The sequence below is a fragment of the Sander lucioperca genome, chromosome 21 (genome assembly GCF_008315115.2).
Source record: "Sander lucioperca isolate FBNREF2018 chromosome 21, SLUC_FBN_1.2, whole genome shotgun sequence".
Lineage (NCBI taxonomy): Eukaryota > Metazoa > Chordata > Actinopteri > Perciformes > Percidae > Sander > Sander lucioperca.
Window position 1 is genome coordinate 4,501,467 of NC_050193.1, and position 17,846 is coordinate 4,519,312.

The 17,846-nt window shown below is 40.7% G+C and overlaps 2 protein-coding genes and 1 long non-coding RNA gene across 3 annotated transcripts; 2 read left to right on the plus strand and 1 right to left on the minus strand.

The window, feature by feature from the left end:
* Positions 1 to 190: 190 nt before the first annotated feature.
* On the plus strand, positions 191 to 17,846 carry LOC116059681. Its single transcript, XR_004107352.2, has 2 exons — positions 191 to 224; positions 16,128 to 17,846. It is a non-coding gene; the product is annotated as an uncharacterized LOC116059681 (long non-coding RNA).
* tubg1 (tubulin, gamma 1) lies at positions 1,809 to 9,261 on the minus strand. Its single transcript, XM_031312923.2, has 11 exons — positions 9,021 to 9,261; positions 8,502 to 8,614; positions 7,940 to 8,107; positions 7,778 to 7,846; positions 6,385 to 6,464; positions 6,148 to 6,274; positions 4,885 to 4,971; positions 4,085 to 4,234; positions 3,809 to 3,961; positions 3,542 to 3,703; positions 1,809 to 3,061 (listed from the first exon to the last, which is right to left on the minus strand). Exons 1-11 carry the CDS (start codon positions 9,067 to 9,069, stop codon positions 2,864 to 2,866), a joined length of 1,356 nt encoding a protein of 451 aa, XP_031168783.1. The 5' UTR covers positions 9,070 to 9,261; the 3' UTR covers positions 1,809 to 2,863.
* On the plus strand, positions 9,918 to 16,253 carry retreg3 (reticulophagy regulator family member 3). Its single transcript, XM_031312922.2, has 10 exons — positions 9,918 to 10,083; positions 10,287 to 10,562; positions 12,091 to 12,197; positions 12,590 to 12,620; positions 12,726 to 12,852; positions 13,207 to 13,291; positions 13,777 to 13,914; positions 14,763 to 14,845; positions 15,301 to 15,433; positions 15,523 to 16,253. The coding sequence occupies exons 2-10, from the start codon at positions 10,315 to 10,317 to the stop codon at positions 16,068 to 16,070; spliced, it is 1,500 nt and encodes a 499-aa protein (XP_031168782.1). The 5' UTR covers positions 9,918 to 10,083; positions 10,287 to 10,314; the 3' UTR covers positions 16,071 to 16,253.

Sequence of the window (17,846 nt, forward strand, 5' to 3'; positions counted from 1 at the left end):
GCCATGTGAACTTGGAACTGGAAACAGATGTTGAACTCTGTAGCTAAGTCACTTTGGCTGCCAATGCCATATAGATTCTTACCTATGGGTGTGTGTGTGTGTGTGTGTGTGTGTGTGTGTGTGTGTGTGTGTGTGTGTGTGTGTGTGTGTGTGTGTGTGTGTGTGTGTGTGTGTGTGTGTGTGTGTGTGTGTGTGTGTGTGTGTGTGTGTGTGTGTGTGTGTCTGTCTGTCTGTCTGTCTCTATTTGATCAAGAAAATAATTTTCCTGGATTACATTCAGGATCTGAATCTGTCACAGAAACAAAAAGGATTTCGGAGCTGTTTCTTAGTTGTTTCCAGCAAATGCTCTCTCATGTCCTTCGTTGTGCTGCTTGTCTTGGCTGTAATCCTCGACACAAAACTTGGTTCTATCCTAATGCAGCTCTACTCTGCTGAAAATATCAGGTGCTTCTCTGTTTATTATTGTTATTTTCACAATGTATATATAACGGAAGAAATTAAACTTAGACTACACATAAAACCCCTAGTCAGAGATTGGGATCATAAGAGAAGAAGTGACGCCATATTTACCATGCAGTTCCCCTGCTATTTAAACCGAAACTTTTTTTAATCAGGCCATGGATGCTTTTGTAGTATTATTTATGCAAACTTTGCTATTTTCTCTGTGCTTTGTCTTAAATGCAGACCCAGATGTGTTTTCTGATAAAATGTTAACCAAAAGCCATAAATGCTTTTGGTTGTGTTCCAAGCTGTGTTCCCCTTGATCCTCCTGCAGTTCAGATGTGTAAATCCTGTGTAGCTCCATCTTTGTGTTCACTGTTCAAGTGTTCTTGTGAAGCCAAAGTTTCGCCAAGTCAAGGGTTTGAGCATGGACCAAAGATGTTTTTTTAAATAAGCTTTTATAACAAGAAATGATCCCAAAGCAGACAGATCCCCCAATTTATATTTGAGTGTTTTCACATTTACTCATTTTTCTTTAAACTTGAATGTGAAATATAAAAACATCCTGTTGTATACATTGTACACCTTATTTTAATGTAGATGACCTTTTTAGAAATCCGAGATCATAGACTTTGTAAATATAATTTTAGAGTACTGTCTTTTACACAACCCCATGCAATAACCAGCCTCAAGACTTACGAACGTCATTGCACAGTCAGCCCCGTTTCCTGCTCACAATCAGGTCTTTTGCTTTTTTTACTGCAGCTGCAGGCAGCTCCAAGCTACAAGTATGAAAATAAAATAAATCAAACTGCAGATGTTGTTGCTTTGTATTAAGCTTGTTTGTATGCTGCATGGTACCTTTTTATGTTCATGTGTGTATAGTTAATTGCACTATTGTTTGTTTTTAACTAACCTGGAAGTGCAATAAAAAAAACTATAAATACTGTATGTAATTAATAAAACGGCACCATTTTACCATATTTAATAGTGTTGTTCAGCCTCAGCCTTCATTTCATTTTCAGAAAATGTGCTTTCTTGTACCTTGACTAGTGAAGCAGTGTAAGACTATTGTTTTCAACCAGACGTTTTATAAAAGGCTGAAGTTTGGCGCCAGGAGCAGAGCCGAGAGCTGCCTCCCCCGAAGCTTTTTCTGGGTAAAAACAAAAGCTGGTTGAGCAAGCGTTGCTAAGTGCTTTTACGTTCCCCTGTGGTAATGAGCCTTAACTGAGTTAGATGAATGGCCACCAATACACTGCAGCTCCAGGTGAGGGGGGGGAAAAGTGGTGTTTTATTATTTTGTATGCGAAGTAAAATGACCTTTTACATATAACCTACAAGTGTGCCTTCAGATAACACCAAAAACATTTCAAATGGAAAATAGAAAATGTGTTTATTCATCCTTTCAAACAGGTCCAACACGCAAAGCAACATGGAACAGTATATTCTTTTTAGACAATACCGTGAATACCAGTAAAACAGCTATTCCTTGAAGTATATTTACAGGCACCGAGATGAAGTGTTAACACGAGATCCATCCTTGTACTCCATGTTCACCTGTGCAAACTGTTACTTTATCGTATGTGACAAATGCTGTTAAATACTGATGCCGTTTGTATGGTAGGTATTTTAACATCACTTCTTGCTCAAGCCCAACTTCCACTCAACATTCTTGTTGGTCATGTACAGCGGTAACAAATGAGCAAAGTGTATCAGCAGCAGACAAAGAGGTACAATAAAACCATGACAGAAATGTATAGGATGAAAAAACCTACATCAAATATCACGCAACACATTCTGGCAATCCTATTCCCATTATTCAAGGCAATCATTTTGTAGACAGTGGACGTTTTACTGTAAATCAACTGCACAAAAACTTAAGTATGGTATAAAATAGACCAAAGAAAGGCAACAGGTTACATTGCTGGAAAGAAATAGGCTACAAAGACGGGAAAGCTGAGTTTAGGAAAAAAGGATAAAAACAACCATAAACAGAAATGTACAGATTGTTTTGTACAATATATTGATGCTTTCTGCACATACTTGCAGGAAAAAAAGTACTCTTACTTTCACTTCACTGGACTGTTGGGCAAGGATTGTTTTATTTAAACTGGGCTTGAGAATCTCATGGATGTGACACAGTCCAGTCCATTTTACTTTTTGGTTAATATAATAAAATTGGCTGTTAACAGTCATCCCTCAGTCTCTTATCAATTTTGAGACACATACTATGAAATGCTATAACAAGCCAATAAATAGTTTTTCAGAGAAGCAGCTATAGCCAAATACCTGTCTATTTTGGGACACCTATATGTTGGAGAAAATATTTTTGAAGAAGGGACTTAAATTGAGTTAGAATAAACTAGCTAAGCATGTATGTTGACTGAGTTGTAATTGAGATAGAAGACAAAAGAAAGTCTGTTCACTGTTCTTGCGAGCCCCAGGAAATGTAGTCAGGCCGTGTGGCTGCGCTGTACTCGTCTATCAGCTGCTGGACCACTTCGCGAGAGTTGTCCAGCTCATCAAAGTTTTCCTTGAATATGTCCTCTTTGCGGAACTGCTCCAGGAAGGCTTCACGCTTACGCAGTTTGTCATACTGCCGGCACGTCCGCTCAAACAGCTGTGGGACAGCAACGGATACGTTTCAGGTTCTTATTCTTTTAAAACTTGCACACTTTCAGTTTTATTTTTAACTTCCAGGCTACCAGAAAGGAAAATGAAATGTATGACTTCACTGAAACTTCCTTGGATGACTGTATTTCCCCTTACTTAATAATGAAAGAAAAAAAGTTTGATTTGGGCATTATGACAGTCTGTAAAGGCTTTTTCAGATTAAGTTTTGACATCACAGGACTGCATTTTCCCTCAACTTCACAGCTCATGTTTTAAACCAGCAAAAGGGGGAAAAAAAGAAATTTGACAGGATGATGATGAAAAGCCAAATTGTTGTAACTGCTTGAACTTCAGCTTTAGGACAATGCATATCCTCAAGTATTGACTCAGAACAAACAAAGGCAAAGGTCTCAACTGTATAAATACACACTGGTGAAGAATGTAACTGAACAGGCTGAGGTGATGCAACTCTAAGATGAGGACTTACAGAGGAGATACTTGTGTGGTTGGCCATCATTAGGCCACTGACTCGGTGGGCCGAGGGCAGGTACGGGGACTTCCTGGACAAAGCCACCTGGATGCTGGCAGGACCCCACGGAATGAAGCTGGCAAGTTTGCGCTCCCTGATCCTTTGGAGGCTTTTATGCACCTACAGTAGAGTATAATACGCCTGAATACTCTCCAAACATGTTAAGTTATTTGGAATTTATAAGAATATAGATTGACACCTCACACACATACTGTGCACTCGTACCTGTGTGGGGTCGACCTCTCCCTGGATGATGTTAAGGATGGCAATGTAGCAGTGGCTCGGCTGTCTCTCTCTTCCTGTGGACACCATCACGTTCTTGGGTTGCAGAAGCCTCCTCATCACATCCAGCACTGTGGTTTTCCTCACACTAGCAACCTGAAAATGGACATTCAGTATTTGAAATATTAACTGCTAATTGCAAGAATACTTTACATTACAATCCACTGATGCTGGGTTACCATGAAAACATTTTGCACCATTTGGTTTTATTTCACTCACCGACTGGTCAGTAGTAAGCGGAGTGTACCCAGTCATAAGGAAGTGGAGGCGGGGTGTGGGGATGAGGGATGCTATCAGGCCAATAAGGTCATTGTTCATGTAGCCCGGGTAACGCAGGGTGGTTGTGCTTGCAGACATGATGGTAGAAACCTGTGTGTATGACAGTTCAGTTAGACAGAGCTTTCAATTAACTACAATCCGCTAACAGCTTACAATTAAGTTTTAAAAGGAGTAAGAGCTGAGCGAGATATCAAAATAATTTGAATTTTTGTTTCTGCACGATATGTAAAATGTCTACTTCATGAAATATTGTTCTTACAACACACAAAAAGAGTACTTTCAGTCAAAAGGTGACAACATTAGCTGTCTAATGCGGTTTCAATTCAATTCTTCCTGCATTTTGCATAACATTTTGTATTAAAATCTGGAATAAATATGTAGATTTTCATTTCTTGGCCACATCGACCAGCCCGAAAAAGGAATGCAGCCTAAATTCAAAATCTTTAAGAGTGGCTCCAAACAAGCTGACATACCATTTGGAAAGTGCAGCCCTGTGCAACTCATTTCTAAGAAAGTTGAAATCCAGTCTGACGTGCAACCGACTCGCCAAACTAGTTTGTAGTTTTTTAAGTGAGCAGCATGAATCTAGTACAGCCTGTCTCAACGTTTGCCTTTGTTTAAATACAGTCAGGTAGACTGCAATCTCTGAGACTAAGACTAAAACCTGCTGACTGACGAGCTGTGAAAACAACTGAAGTAGGAGGTAGAGGTTGTAACACTGAGTGGCGTCTCTCACTCACCAGCTGATTGATCTGGGAGAACGAGGGGTTCTGGATACGCAGCCTGTCTGTGGCGATGCGATTTAGAGCTGTGTTATCCAACACCACCTAATATACAACACACAATGAGAGAAATGGGGCAATTATTAGACAAATGAAAACATAACAGAAAAGAAGAGCTTCAGCACCACAACATAATGAAGAAGGTCAAAACACTGCTGCCATGTTAAAGAAGAAGAACGAGGATATCAGAGTAATGACACAGTCAAAGAACCTCTTAAGGAGCAACACAGTGTGCGGTTGTTAGCAGAGTTGAACATAAAAGACGCACTGTACAGTTGCAAAAGGGGGGCCGATTCTATTAGCTCTCTGGCTAATTTAATCAACATGAGGGCCTTATGCAAGACCATGGAGGAAGTAGGTATTAGAGAGGAAACACCATTAGACTGTTAGAGCATCTCAGACTAATATAATCACCAATTTAAGACTGAGTTTTATGAAGTTTGATTGCAGCTGGCACTGCAGTTAGCTTCTTTATTAGTCTGCTACACAAGCACTGAGGTGGCCTAAAAAGTAAGATTTTCAACAAACGAACTGGCAGAGTGTGTGTGTGTGTGTGTGTGTGTGTGTGTGTGTGTGTAAACATTAGACTATATCTAAAGGGGACTGTAAGCCTAAAATGTATCACAATATCAGGTACATAACCTTAAAAGACAAGTGACAACTGGGTAGTCAAATTACAAAACCACAGAGGGTGAAGTAACAATCTGTCTTCATATTTGTGATGATTTTTTTTTCTTTTTCGTGTGGAGTATTCCTTCAATCACAACATTAAACAAACCTAGCCAAAACTAGTCCACTGGATTTTCTTTTTTTCCTGGCACTGAGACTGAAGTGTGTAACAGACCTGTGAGACTTAATTAAACTTATTTTTTTAGAGTTTCATATGTCTTTGATGTCTTAACAGCTTGACATGTGTACTAGCAGTTACTTGCTGCGTTTTGACCCGTAACATTTACGTCAGAGCACATGAGGCCAAATTTATTTAACAGTCTGACATCACATCATAATTTTGTTGGCTGTTTTTTTGTAAAATTAGTTTTGCTAAGCTACCATGTTTATTTTGACTTTGTTTGTCCAAGTGGCACAATTACAAGCTAACCGTGGCTTGAATAAAAATGTGTTTCATTCCATCTTGTGAGGTTATTTAGAGCCATGGCTGCATTGTGAAGCAAAGCGAGCAATGGGATTAAGCAACATCTATCCATGAGTGCTGCTGCTCACCACGCAGTCTGCATTCTGTGTGAGCCTCTTCAGTGTGAGCAGCGAGTTGTACGGCTGAACGACCACATCACTCATCTCGTCCTGGTTTGGGAAAACAGAGTAAGTCTGCACCAGCTTCTTTGGGTATCTGGAGATCAGAAAATATACATGCATATTATTCACACAAACCAGGTAACGAGAAAATGTTTTCACTAAAACAAATAGTTTGTTGTTGTTGTTGCATGTGTGTTTGTGGACCTGTCATTGAGTTTCTCCAGCAGATAGGATCCCAGCCCCGAACCAGTCCCCCCAGCAATGGAATGACACAGGACAAATCCCTACAAAGACAAAGAGTTACTCATTACTTGCAGTTCACATTTACAGCTACAGCATGTGCCACGTGTGTATAAAGATTACTGTAACCTCTACTAATGCAACAAAAAAAAAAAACGACTGTGCGTGGGTGAGCAAATGCCTCTCTTCCTAGGTACTTATATAAATGGGAGTGCAGCCCCACCTCACAAATAGGCTCCCTTACCCCCCCAACACAGCCCTGTAATACCTGCCTTCTACACTCGCCCGGCTATTATCACCAGACATTCTACACGCCACACCCTGCCAACATACACATGCTCACGGCAGCTCGGCCTACCTTCTTATCCAATGCACACATGAGTGCACACACTAAATAATAATGTGGGGTCATAATGTGAATGAGAGGGGAAATGCGAGTGTTATTTTATGGGAGGCTGGCAGCTGAAGAAAGTTCACCAAAAAGAAAGAGGCTAAGAATAATAGTGAGGCATTGGTGGGCCTTTGCCATTTTTAAGATGTCAGGCACTGGCACCATTTTAACATAGTTTTGATCAAGTCATTCTTTTCTATTTTACCACAACAAATATGCAAGAGTCTGACTGAAAGAATAAAAGAAGTAATGTTTAAGTACAATCAAGACTTCCCTGTTATTATTCAGACCATGGATGAATTACTGAAAGGGTCTACCGGGCACAGGCCCAGAGGCTCAAGAGGCCAGGGGGCTACACCTCCAAAATGTCACTAAAAGAAACAAAAATCAACCACAAACAAATGTTATTTGTAGTCGTTCTGCATCTTTCAGTCTGGGTATTTTGCTCCTATGTTGGAGGAATTAGGGGCCTTTTCTGTGTCCAGGGCCCCGGTGTTTCATAATTTGTCCATTATTCAGACGATATTCCTTCCGTTTCTACAGGTTCAACCGGAAATGAACTCATCACATTAACTACAAGCAACGAATATTTTCTTGCATGTTCGAAGTTCAGGTTCCAGTTGCAAGTTGCTATTGAGTGAGATAAGAGTTGAAGTTGACTATACTATGCAATATTTCTTTTTGGGCATTTTTAGGCCCTTATTGACAGGACAGCTGAAAACATAAAAGGGGAGAGAGAGGGGGAATGACATGCAGCAAAGGGCCACAGGTCGGAGTCGAACCCGGGCCCGCTGCGTCGAGGAGCAAACCTCTATATATGGGCACCTGCTCCACCAACTGAGCTATCCAGGCGTCTCAGCAATATCACATTACTTTTAAATCCGTTTTTTTAAATTCCAAACAGCCACAGCCCCGATCACTCCCAGCCCCAGGGACAGTCGTTATGTGATAATTTGGAAAGCTTGCCTCCAGACTGTCACTGCCATCTGCCTCCCGATCAATGATGTCAAAGATGTCTTCTTGGATTTTTTTGCCCTAGAGGAAACAAAAAAATCCGCAGAATTTTACATGCATAACATTTTTATTTCTTAGGGTTAAAGAAAGAAACATGTCATTTCCAGTGATCACCTGTGAATATCCACTAGCCCAGTTGTTCCCAGCGCCTCCACCATGCTCAGAGAGGTAGATGTTCTCTTGGTTGTAAAGGTTGGCATAAGGAGAGTTGAGGATGGAGTGGATCACCCTCGGCTCCAGATCCAGGAGAACTGCGCGGGGGATGTAGTGCTCATCGTCAGCCTGTGGAGTTTTATGAATAACCAGGAATTAGCTGGTCATACTGCACAAGAGAGCTGTAAAGATGAATCGATTAAACGATTAGTTGTCCACTATTAAATTATTCACCAACTATTTTGATAATTAATTGGTTCAAGTTCTTTTTTTATGAAAAAAAGTCAAAGTTCTCTAATTGCAGCTTCTCAAATGTGAATATTTGTCTGGTTTTTCACTCCTCTATGACAGTAAACTGAATATCAAACTACAACCACTCCATCTAGTGGCACATAATGTTGTTGCTATTTAAGCATCATCCGAAAAAGACTGAACTTACAATGGTGTGCAGAAAAGATACTAATTTTGTAACTCATGATGTAAGAGATAATGAAGAGAAGCAGTCAGTGTTTGCACCAGTTACCTGATAGAAGAACACATCCTTTCTGTCGGTCCCTTCAGTTGCAAACTCCTCAACAATCCCCTCTGGACTGATGCCATGCTCTGCACACAGCTGCTTCCAAAATTCAAAACCAACTGCAAAACACAGAGAGGAGCAGGTTCGCTAAAACGTTAACGTTAGGTCACGTTAATATGTCGTCTGTGACTGTAACGTTACGAACTTATTAGACAAACAGTATCGTTATCTGAATGACACTGCATAGATAACGTTAACGCTAGTTAACGGTAACTTGCGTTAACGTTAGATCACATTTGCTATGTAACGTTAGAGAGCCTATTACACAAGTCAGCTAAATTAGGTTATACTGTCGCTTTTTGTGTTATGTTTTGATCGTAGCTTGATACTAGCACTTAGCTAGCTAACGCCATTACATGACAGATCATCTTAGCTAGCTAGTTCATTTATTGTACATTGGCTAACGTTATAATGTTCTCATGTGAGCAGAGGGATATCTTAACCTTAACCTCGTCTTTCACGTACTTTGATTTCCACATTGTCCAAGCTGCAGCGTTATGATTTCCCGCGGCATGTTCAGTCTCCAGTTGCTCTTTATTTAGCTAGCCTCTTTGCTAGCTAAATAATACAAGAAATATGTAGCTAGACTGCTGCTCAAGCCACTTTACCACCACCACTAGTCCTTGCCGCTTGCAAATTTGCGTTTTTTAGGATGGTAAAGACATGACCCGTCCTTTTCTACCTCTGATTGGCTAGTAGTCGTTGCCTACCTTGGTTGGATTGGTTAAGTTTAGGCATGAGGAGTGAGATTGGTTAGGGTTAGAGTAAAGAATGCCAGGGTAAGCCAATCAAAGACAGAGTAGGGCGGGCTATGCCTTCGCCATCCTAGGAAAATAAATATCGCTTCCCGCTCTGCGCTTGGTGCTGATGTGACGCATGGATGACGCTCCAAGCAGAATTTTCTTCCCTTTATTGGCGGATTGCTAACCGACATTAAAGGTGCCTGCCGCCACCTACTGTATCGGAGCGTGTTAAGCCAAGCAGACACATTCAAAGCAGAACATCCGGGAAATATGTACTATTTACGTACTTGTAATCAGAGCTCTGCTGCATACAGCTCAAAAGCATAAACTGTATAAAATAGGTCACAGCGGACTTGTGCTTCTGATTGACATTTCAATAATTTAGGATACATAACATGTTATGTATCATCATCTTGTTGCACATAAAACCCACTAACGTTACATAGCTACCGACAGAGCCTCTTAACAAACAAACTTTATTTAGTTCGTACAAAGCCATACAAAACCATAGCATACACAAGAGAAAATAAAATGGGTACATGAATATTTTAACCTAAAATATGTTTTTATGATGGCTTGCTGACTTGTTTGTCAATGTAGCCTACTGCTTCAAAGCAAACAACATTCCTAAAGATTTCTATTTCACCTGAACGCAGCATGACACGGGCTCGTCGTGCCGATTCTGATTGGGCTGCTGAGTGCTGAGGAAAAACAGGTGACGCCATATTGTCAGCTTCCGAAGAAAGCGCAACCAGGCGCAACATTTCTGCAAACATGACAAAATAGTACGTGTCATCTTATTTTAAAACGTTTGAACACAGTTTTTGATAACATGCTTGTTTATAATATAATTAGGTGTTTAACACGATGATTCAGCTGGCGTAGCTAGCTGTTAAGTCGATGTTGTGAGTGGTGCTGCTCCGTGGCGCTGTGGTGTCCCTCATGTAATGTTAACGTTACCTGTTTCTATTATGCCTTTATTTTACAGGCAGACTTTATCGACCGTAAACGCTAAAATGGCGTACATTGGGGCAATGGAAGACGCATCTCTGAATGATTATTCTGCCCAGCAGGCGTCCAGTGTCTGCCTGCGAAGTCGACCATGCTCCAGCGAGAGAGACGGTCAGGTACGGGCTGTCAAAGCTGCTCTTCAGTCTAGGTTGGGGCCCTACGAGCCCGTCCTGACCTACCTACAGTCTGTCCTAGTGTGGGAAAGACCCTTACAGTGTGTGCTTCTCTACACTGTGGTCAACGTTGTGTTCTGGTGAGTTTCAGCGCAAACTTAGTTCATTTTGATGGTAAAATTGTTCTGTCTCCCTAGTCTGTTTGTTTGTAGTTTGTACCAGTGTTATAGCAACCTACATTCAGACAATACAGAAGCTGTTTGGTCGTTGGGCGAAAGCCAATGTGACCGCCAGCCACTGGTGCTTTTACACGATGCAAATGTGTCACCTGTCAATTCAAGACAAGACAGATGGCTGGCTAGTAGTACTATTTATAGACACACTCTACAAATACTTCTACCTTAACTCTAATGTTTCTCCTAACCGAACTGTTTTCTTAATCTTGATAACAGCATGATGTCGTGGATTATCCTCTTTACCAGTGCCCTTGTTGCTGCGAGTGTGAGGCTGTACATTTAGGTTAAATCTGCAATTTACAGATCAGTGTGTTGTCAGTACAAAAATGAGGAATTAAGCACGTCTGTGAATATCAGTCTATTTTTTTTATCATGTGTGATTGTATTCACTCAGCCATTAGGCCAGCCCTAAACTCAGAAATGTACTCAAACAAGAAAACCAAGAATAAATCAGTAGGAGAAAGTGTAGGACTGGGACAAGTTCTGGCTTAATTAGGTGACCTTGATATTGTTGTATGGTAAGAATCACTGACCTGGGACATAGAGAGGGGAAGCTTGGCTCACCAGCCTCCTTGTGGAGCTCAGGCATTCAACCTTTATTCGATTAGACCACTGGGCATGTTAGGCCGCCCTGTCCTGTCTCCCTTTTACTTGTGCTTCAGCACACACATGATGGTGCAGGCTAGTTTCTTCCCAAGGATAATGCACTCATGATATACTAAATGCAAGTGACTGACGATGGCAAGTCACATGTTGATGGGGAGGCAATATGGGCAACCTTTCTGACTGTAGTGTCACTGAGGTTGTCTTATTTTTCCTTCTTAAAGCACTGCGTGGGAGAAGGATAAATCTAACAAAATAATAAAATCCAATGCCACTGCACAATGAAATGCATCTTCAAACAGTGCTGTTTAAGTGAGTTCAAGCATTTGACAATGATTCCATTTTAATTTTTTGCATTAATTTGTACTACAAGTGTACATCTTGTTGTGTTCTTATAGAGCTAGGATTACTTAGACGTTTGTATTTTATGTAACTAACTGTAGCTACTAATTGCACTGCTACCCCAAATACCAACACACCTCGCTCTGCCAACAAAATCTTGGTTAGGTTAATCTCTAACTGCTGATTGGCAGAATTCTGTAACATTGTTGTGGTCAACACATTTTGAGATCTTGTGATTTTGTGAAGTGGAGCAACACTTTAATTGTGGAGGCCCAAGGAAGTGAAATCCATTTGTGTAAAAGTGGGCAACAAGCACCTGAAACAACACTATTTAGATGTAGCTTTTCCATTGTTAGTGGATGGGAATTTTATTTATCAGTTCTTCCCTTATTTGAATTTTGTAACGTTGTTTGTCCTTTACTCATGGGGTAACAGGCATTAGAAGTACTGTCTGTTCATGTGTTTGCTCTGTTTTTATTCCCCTCAGGTTCTTCGCCCTGACCTCACTGCGCCTGCTGTTCCTGCTGGCTTCTGGTCTGGCTGTGATTGTCTTTGTTGATACCTGGAGAAATAAGATCTGGCCAGAGATTGGAGGTGGTACCAGTTGCTTTTTATGGGGGCTCTTTATATCTCTCTAACACACTCTGACATGTTCTGTTCTTTTCCTTTACTTTCCTTCTTTCTTGCATTAATTGTACCATATATAGCATTCCCCATGTTGCTGTGATTGCAACAAATGAACTTTGTCAGAATAGATATGCCACCAGTCAGCAGCCCTAAACTCTGGACTTTGCAAATTATTTGTATTACATCTGGAACAGTTAATCTCCCAAACCTGTGTTTGAACGTATGTAACATACCAAGTGTGCAGGGTTCCAAAGAGATCAAAGACTGGAGACATGCTTGATCAGACAATTTGGACTACTTTTTATATATTGTACTCTCAATTTGTTTCCTAAAGTGATGAATGTTCTCTCTCTCCACAGTCAGAAACCGGGACGAATCAGAAAATGAGAGGTTTGTTACTGTAACCACCAGCTAGTATTCCAACAACAATAATAACGGTAAATAAAAAAGTAGAAAGCAGGTAAAGGTTTTAATAATTTTCTCTATTTTTTCCAGCTGGGGTCTGGTGCAACCTGGCATCCTCAGTGTGCCTGAACTGTGCCACCACATCGCTGAGGCCTGGGTCAGTGGAGCCGTTATCGCATCCAGTGCGGTGCAGTACAAACAACATAACCCTGGCAAGGTAAGGACAACACACAATATGAAGAAAATCTCTCATATAGATATACATATATAATGTATATTTAACGTGTGTGTGTGTGTGTGTGTGTGTGTGTGTGTGTGTGTGTGTGTGTGTGTGTATTGTATGTCACATTTAATTTCATAAATATGCAAAATCTTATTACTCTCATCTAATCTCATTATTCTCACACTAGGCACCACAATCCACCCCATATTATAATTATAGTGAATGAATGAGCGAATGTCAACATGTTGTCCAGCCCTATTCTGGTTGTAAGCATTGGATACATGCACCATAGTCAACATGTATTGTAGGTGCTGACTTGATTCCCTATGTGTTGTTGCCCTGTGTCAGTTCTGCATCCTGACCTGTGGAGTCTTCGCCTGCTTGGCTGTGGTTGGACGCTACATTCCTGGATTGGTGCTCTCATACTCTGCTGGTGAGTCCCAGCAGTTTAATCAGTCCTAACTACAGATCCAGACTCCTTCACAGGACCACGTTGGCGAGGAAACTCTAAACTAAAAAATACATGGGTGGTGAAACCAGATCTGTGGGGCCTAGCCTGGGAGGTGATTAAAGCCATTAAGAGGCACACAAGGAAGGAAGGAGTGAGGGAAGGGAGCCAGGCAGAAAGTTAAGGAGGTCAGACTGAGACTGGGCTAATCTCCTAACCTCCAACCATGTAGGCTGGAGAGCCTGGGAGGCAAGAGCTGCCAAGGCCCTCTACTCTGACGTCTGAAACGATCCACAGCAGCTCTACATGTTAACTCCCTGCTGCTCCCTCTGCCTCACCTTGCCTTTGTCTCTAGTAATTCAGAAACTGAATCTGTACAGAACATAAACAAACACAGCTTTGTCTTACCATGTATACTAAACAACTCCCTCTTTCTTTATAATGACTAGTACTATGTTTCTCTCCTCTAGTGTGGGCTACTCTCCTGGCTCCTCTGGGAGCCTATCACAGGGTTTTTCAGCATGTGTGTGTGAAGCTGGATCCGGTCCTGCAGCGACTGGACTTCAGTGTTTGTGGATACATGATGTCAAAGCCTATTGATAATCAGTGTAAGTAGTACATTAATTTTTTTTTTTTTTTATCCGACTACCTTTTGATATTTAAAACTTTGCATGCAGATTTGGCACTGCAAATTTAATGAAAATAAAGTCAAAGCCACAACTGAACCATAACAATAAATGTAACGTCATAACTTTCACATTTATTTTACTACTAACAGTGTTGTGTTTGTTCAAATAATGCCGCGTTCTATTTACCTCGGAACTCAGAAGCCGCAACTGGGAATGACGTCATACCCGAGTTGAATGCGTTCTATTTAAAAGTCGGATTTTCATTGTTTTCATTAGCTCTAGCCCGGTTAGCTATTGTTAGCAATACCAGTTGATAACAACGCATTACGCCGTTTTTTGTGCATGCAAACAGCGTAACAACATGTCCACAGATAGAAGTTGAACATGCCTGTGTGAGCGACTGATTTAGTGAGACACAAATAAGACATAAGTGCTTATAACTTTATGTTACTGCAGCTTTCACAACTGTTGATACAGGGGGCAGCCATGTTGGATTTTGAACTCGGGCTACTGCGAGGTTGTACGAGTTCCGAGCTCGTAAATACGAGGTCAGGGGGCGTGTTTACGACTTTGACCTCGTAAAAAACGAGTTGCGAGGTAAATGGAACGTGGCATAACACTTCAACGTGGTTTCACTGCATTAGATATAAGTGATGTCATCAGGCTGCTCATTTGTAGCCAGCAACTGACATATTGTTGATGCTTTATTGCCCTCTGGTGGCACAAAACCACATGCTTTTGCTTTTACTCATTAAGCTGATTACATGCACTGTTTGTGACTGTAAATGTAAAAGTGTTCTCTGTATGTTTGTCATTCTTCTCTGCAGTCCTGCGGAGGCCTCTCCGTGGTTTCGCCTCAGGTAAAGACAGTGATAGCGAGGAAGAGGAGTTGGCTGCTTTCTGCCCAACGGTAAGTCTGTTTAACTCCCAAACTCTATATTTTAATCAAACTGCCACTAATTCTGTTGATATTGCACTTAAGGCTCCATAAATGGACTGTTGGTTACTAAAGGCATCTTAAATTAAGCACCCCCCTAAGTGTGGACGGTGTATGTTATAAAATAAAATATACAGATAAAACATTCACTATATAGCGATGGCTTTGTATTTCAGCACAGTGTTATAGTATAGTTATAGTAGCGCATCTGAGCCACTTCCTGTTGGGGTTAAGAAAATTCACATGATGTGCTGTGTCTGTCATGTGCCTGTGTATTTACAGAAGGTATGAGAACAAAAAGAGAGAGAATAGAACTAAACAGTAACAGAGAAAGTTTGCAACCCTTTTATAGCAGAGCAAAGGGTAAAAGCATATAAAAAGTTTTTTAACGTCTTAAAAAAAATCTTAAAATCTGCCGTTTCTCACAGTTTGATGATGCTGTTGTTGCCAAGGAACTTGCACTGACTGACTCTGAGCACTCTGATGCTGAGGTGTCCTACACTGACAATGGAACATTTAACCTATCGCGTGGCCAGACCCCACTCACAGAGGGCTCTGAGGGTAAGAACGCAGACATTGCAGATTTACCCCTCCTTTATTTTCTGGTTGGTTCTTTTCCCTCACCGTGTCCCTGTCTGTATTTTGGTCAGATTTTGACAGACACAGTGATGCTGAGGAATCCTTTGCTCAAGACCTGCCAGACTTCCCCTCCATAAACCCTGATGCCACTTTGATGGATGATGACGATGACACAAGCATAGGTCTACCTAGTCTGGCTTTGTCTGGGCTAGCTAGTCACCGGGCTTCAGTGCTGGATGTAGATGGTCATTTTGATTCAGATCAGGAGGATCTGGATGAAGAACTTTCTCTCAGCGGCCTGCCACCTGCCTCTGATTTCGCCGGTGACTTGGCTGGAGTCATTGCCAGCAACATGATCCAGGCAGCGCTGGCCGGGGCAATGCAACCTCAGCGTCCTGCTACCCGGCGCAGAGAAGGCCCACCCAGGGCTGGGGTCCGCCGAAGCTACCGCAAGCAGTCCAGCTCCGAGCTAGACACAGACATGGACGGAGAGGACTTTGAAATGCTGGATCAGTCTGAACTGAACCAGATGGATCCACTTGGAGGAGGAGCGGGTACTAGACAGGGAGAGAGCCAGGGGTCTAACTTCTTGTCTAGCCTGCTGGGTAAACCACAGTGATGTGTGTGTGTGTGTGTGTGTGTGTGTGTGTGTGTGTGTGTAAAACTTCATGGGCAGTGTTGGGCAGTGTTGATGAGCTGTGAGTGTGTGAAATGATTTTAGGATCCAGCAGCCCTGCTCCTGATTGGCATCAGTTTTATCACTGTGAAGAACTCAATTTTTTTTTCCTTTTAAAAAAACAAACTCTTTCCTCCCTTTCTTTTAAACCCTGATCATTCAGAAAACGTTTACTTTGTAGGCTGAGCAATAGGAAATGCAACAATAAACATATTCAGACATTTATTTTAAAAACCAGCATTATTGAGCCTCATTGCAGTCTTGCAATTACAGTATGTGCACCCATAAGTTCCTAGGGTACATGTTAATGACTTTAAATAAAGAACAACAGTGCCCATCAAATTTTTTCTACCTGGAGATCGAGACATACAGGGCTATTCAACATCGGACCAAATATGACATTCCCGTTGGTTGAGCTGAGCCATGTGACTTTGATAATGACATTATGGAACATCATTACATTTTAAAGTTCATTGTAACAGCTGAGTTAGATAAATCAACCTTTTCTTTTTTCCATCACAAGAACCAGCAGTTTATGTTGATGTTAATGTTCTGCCATCCTTTCAAGTGACGTGGCTCTTAGATGATATATTTAATGTTACAGGTTTACAGATTTTAATTTTAGATTTTAAAACACAGCAATTTTCTTCCATGATGAAGATGAATATTATTTGGATAAGTTTCACTTCTATGTATTTTCTTTCCTTTTTTCCTTTCTGCTGTCTAACATATGAAGACATTTCATGCATTTTTGGGAGCTGATTTTATTTTTCCTTAAATAATGTCCTATTACAATCTTATATAATATAATATCTGAACTGGAGTAACACTTGATGTTATGCTTGTTCATTGTATTTATGAACTTGTGCCCCAGCAGGGGGAGGTCTGTTTCTTTTCTCTGTGTGAGTAAGTTTAGAATATTTTTAATTTTCCTGCCCTTAAATACAGCTCAATGACATATGATGTCCATGTTTAATACCTTGAACGAGCCCTCAGCTTTATCTTTTTCGAAAGTAATATTTAAACAAATGTCTTAATAGCTTTGTATCATCCTTTTATTTCATGTAGTTGACATGCTGAACTATTTTAGAGAAAAATTAAACATTCATTTCATAGATATTTTACTATTTTAATGGGGAAACATGTTTACATCAAATTTAGGTATAGAACGTTATCCTTATATCCTTTCTTTTTAAGTGTTCGTAGGTTGAATGTTTTGGTTAGCCTGATTTCCTTTTGATGGACAAACTACAGTATGTCAAAACTTTACTGTGGAGTTGACACTTAACACTTAAATGAGCCACAGTTAAGCTTTATTAAACATGAAATATAAATGCTGGGTTTATAAAAGTGGAAAACACATTGCTCTTTTTAATTGTGTTACTTTAAGAGGAAATTATAGCTTCAAAAGATTTAGCTCAATAGAAAATACTCCTGGATCCACATTCATGGAGGTAAAGTAGAAAAAAAGTGCACCGACTGAAATTGCTGGAATTTTAAGGCTGAAAGAAGATGAGGAGGAGGAATTAGTTTTAGTTGTTTGACTTGGTTTGGTCACCTTTGTTAACCAGAATGTTGCTCATTGCTGCTCCATGAAGAGTCAGTTCCTCAGTATGAGGATTGATAATGTAATGTGCATAGTAGTGTATTTTCTTCGCTGTAACTGGTTTTGATATGTTTTGATGTGCAAATCATATTGAATAAAATGTTTCCAATAAA

What these genes read in the sequence shown, in the direction of transcription:
- tubg1 (XM_031312923.2), bottom strand. Translation starts at nt 9,069, where the DNA reads ATGCCGCGGGAAATCATAACGCTGCAGCTTGGACAATGTGGAAATCAA. An exon ending in CTGGAGAAACTCAATGACAG is followed by an intron (nt 6,275 to 6,384) that starts GTCCACAAACAC and finishes TCTGATCTCCAG; the next exon opens with ATACCCAAAGAAGCTGGTGC. An exon ending in TCTCCCAGATCAATCAGCTG is followed by an intron (nt 4,235 to 4,884) that starts GTGAGTGAGAGA and finishes TCATACACACAG; the next exon opens with GTTTCTACCATCATGTCTGC.
- retreg3 (XM_031312922.2), top strand. Translation starts at nt 10,315, where the DNA reads ATGGCGTACATTGGGGCAATGGAAGACGCATCTCTGAATGATTATTCT. An exon ending in GTGGTCAACGTTGTGTTCTG is followed by an intron (nt 10,563 to 12,090) that starts GTGAGTTTCAGC and finishes TATTCCCCTCAG; the next exon opens with GTTCTTCGCCCTGACCTCAC. An exon ending in AACAACATAACCCTGGCAAG is followed by an intron (nt 12,853 to 13,206) that starts GTAAGGACAACA and finishes GCCCTGTGTCAG; the next exon opens with TTCTGCATCCTGACCTGTGG.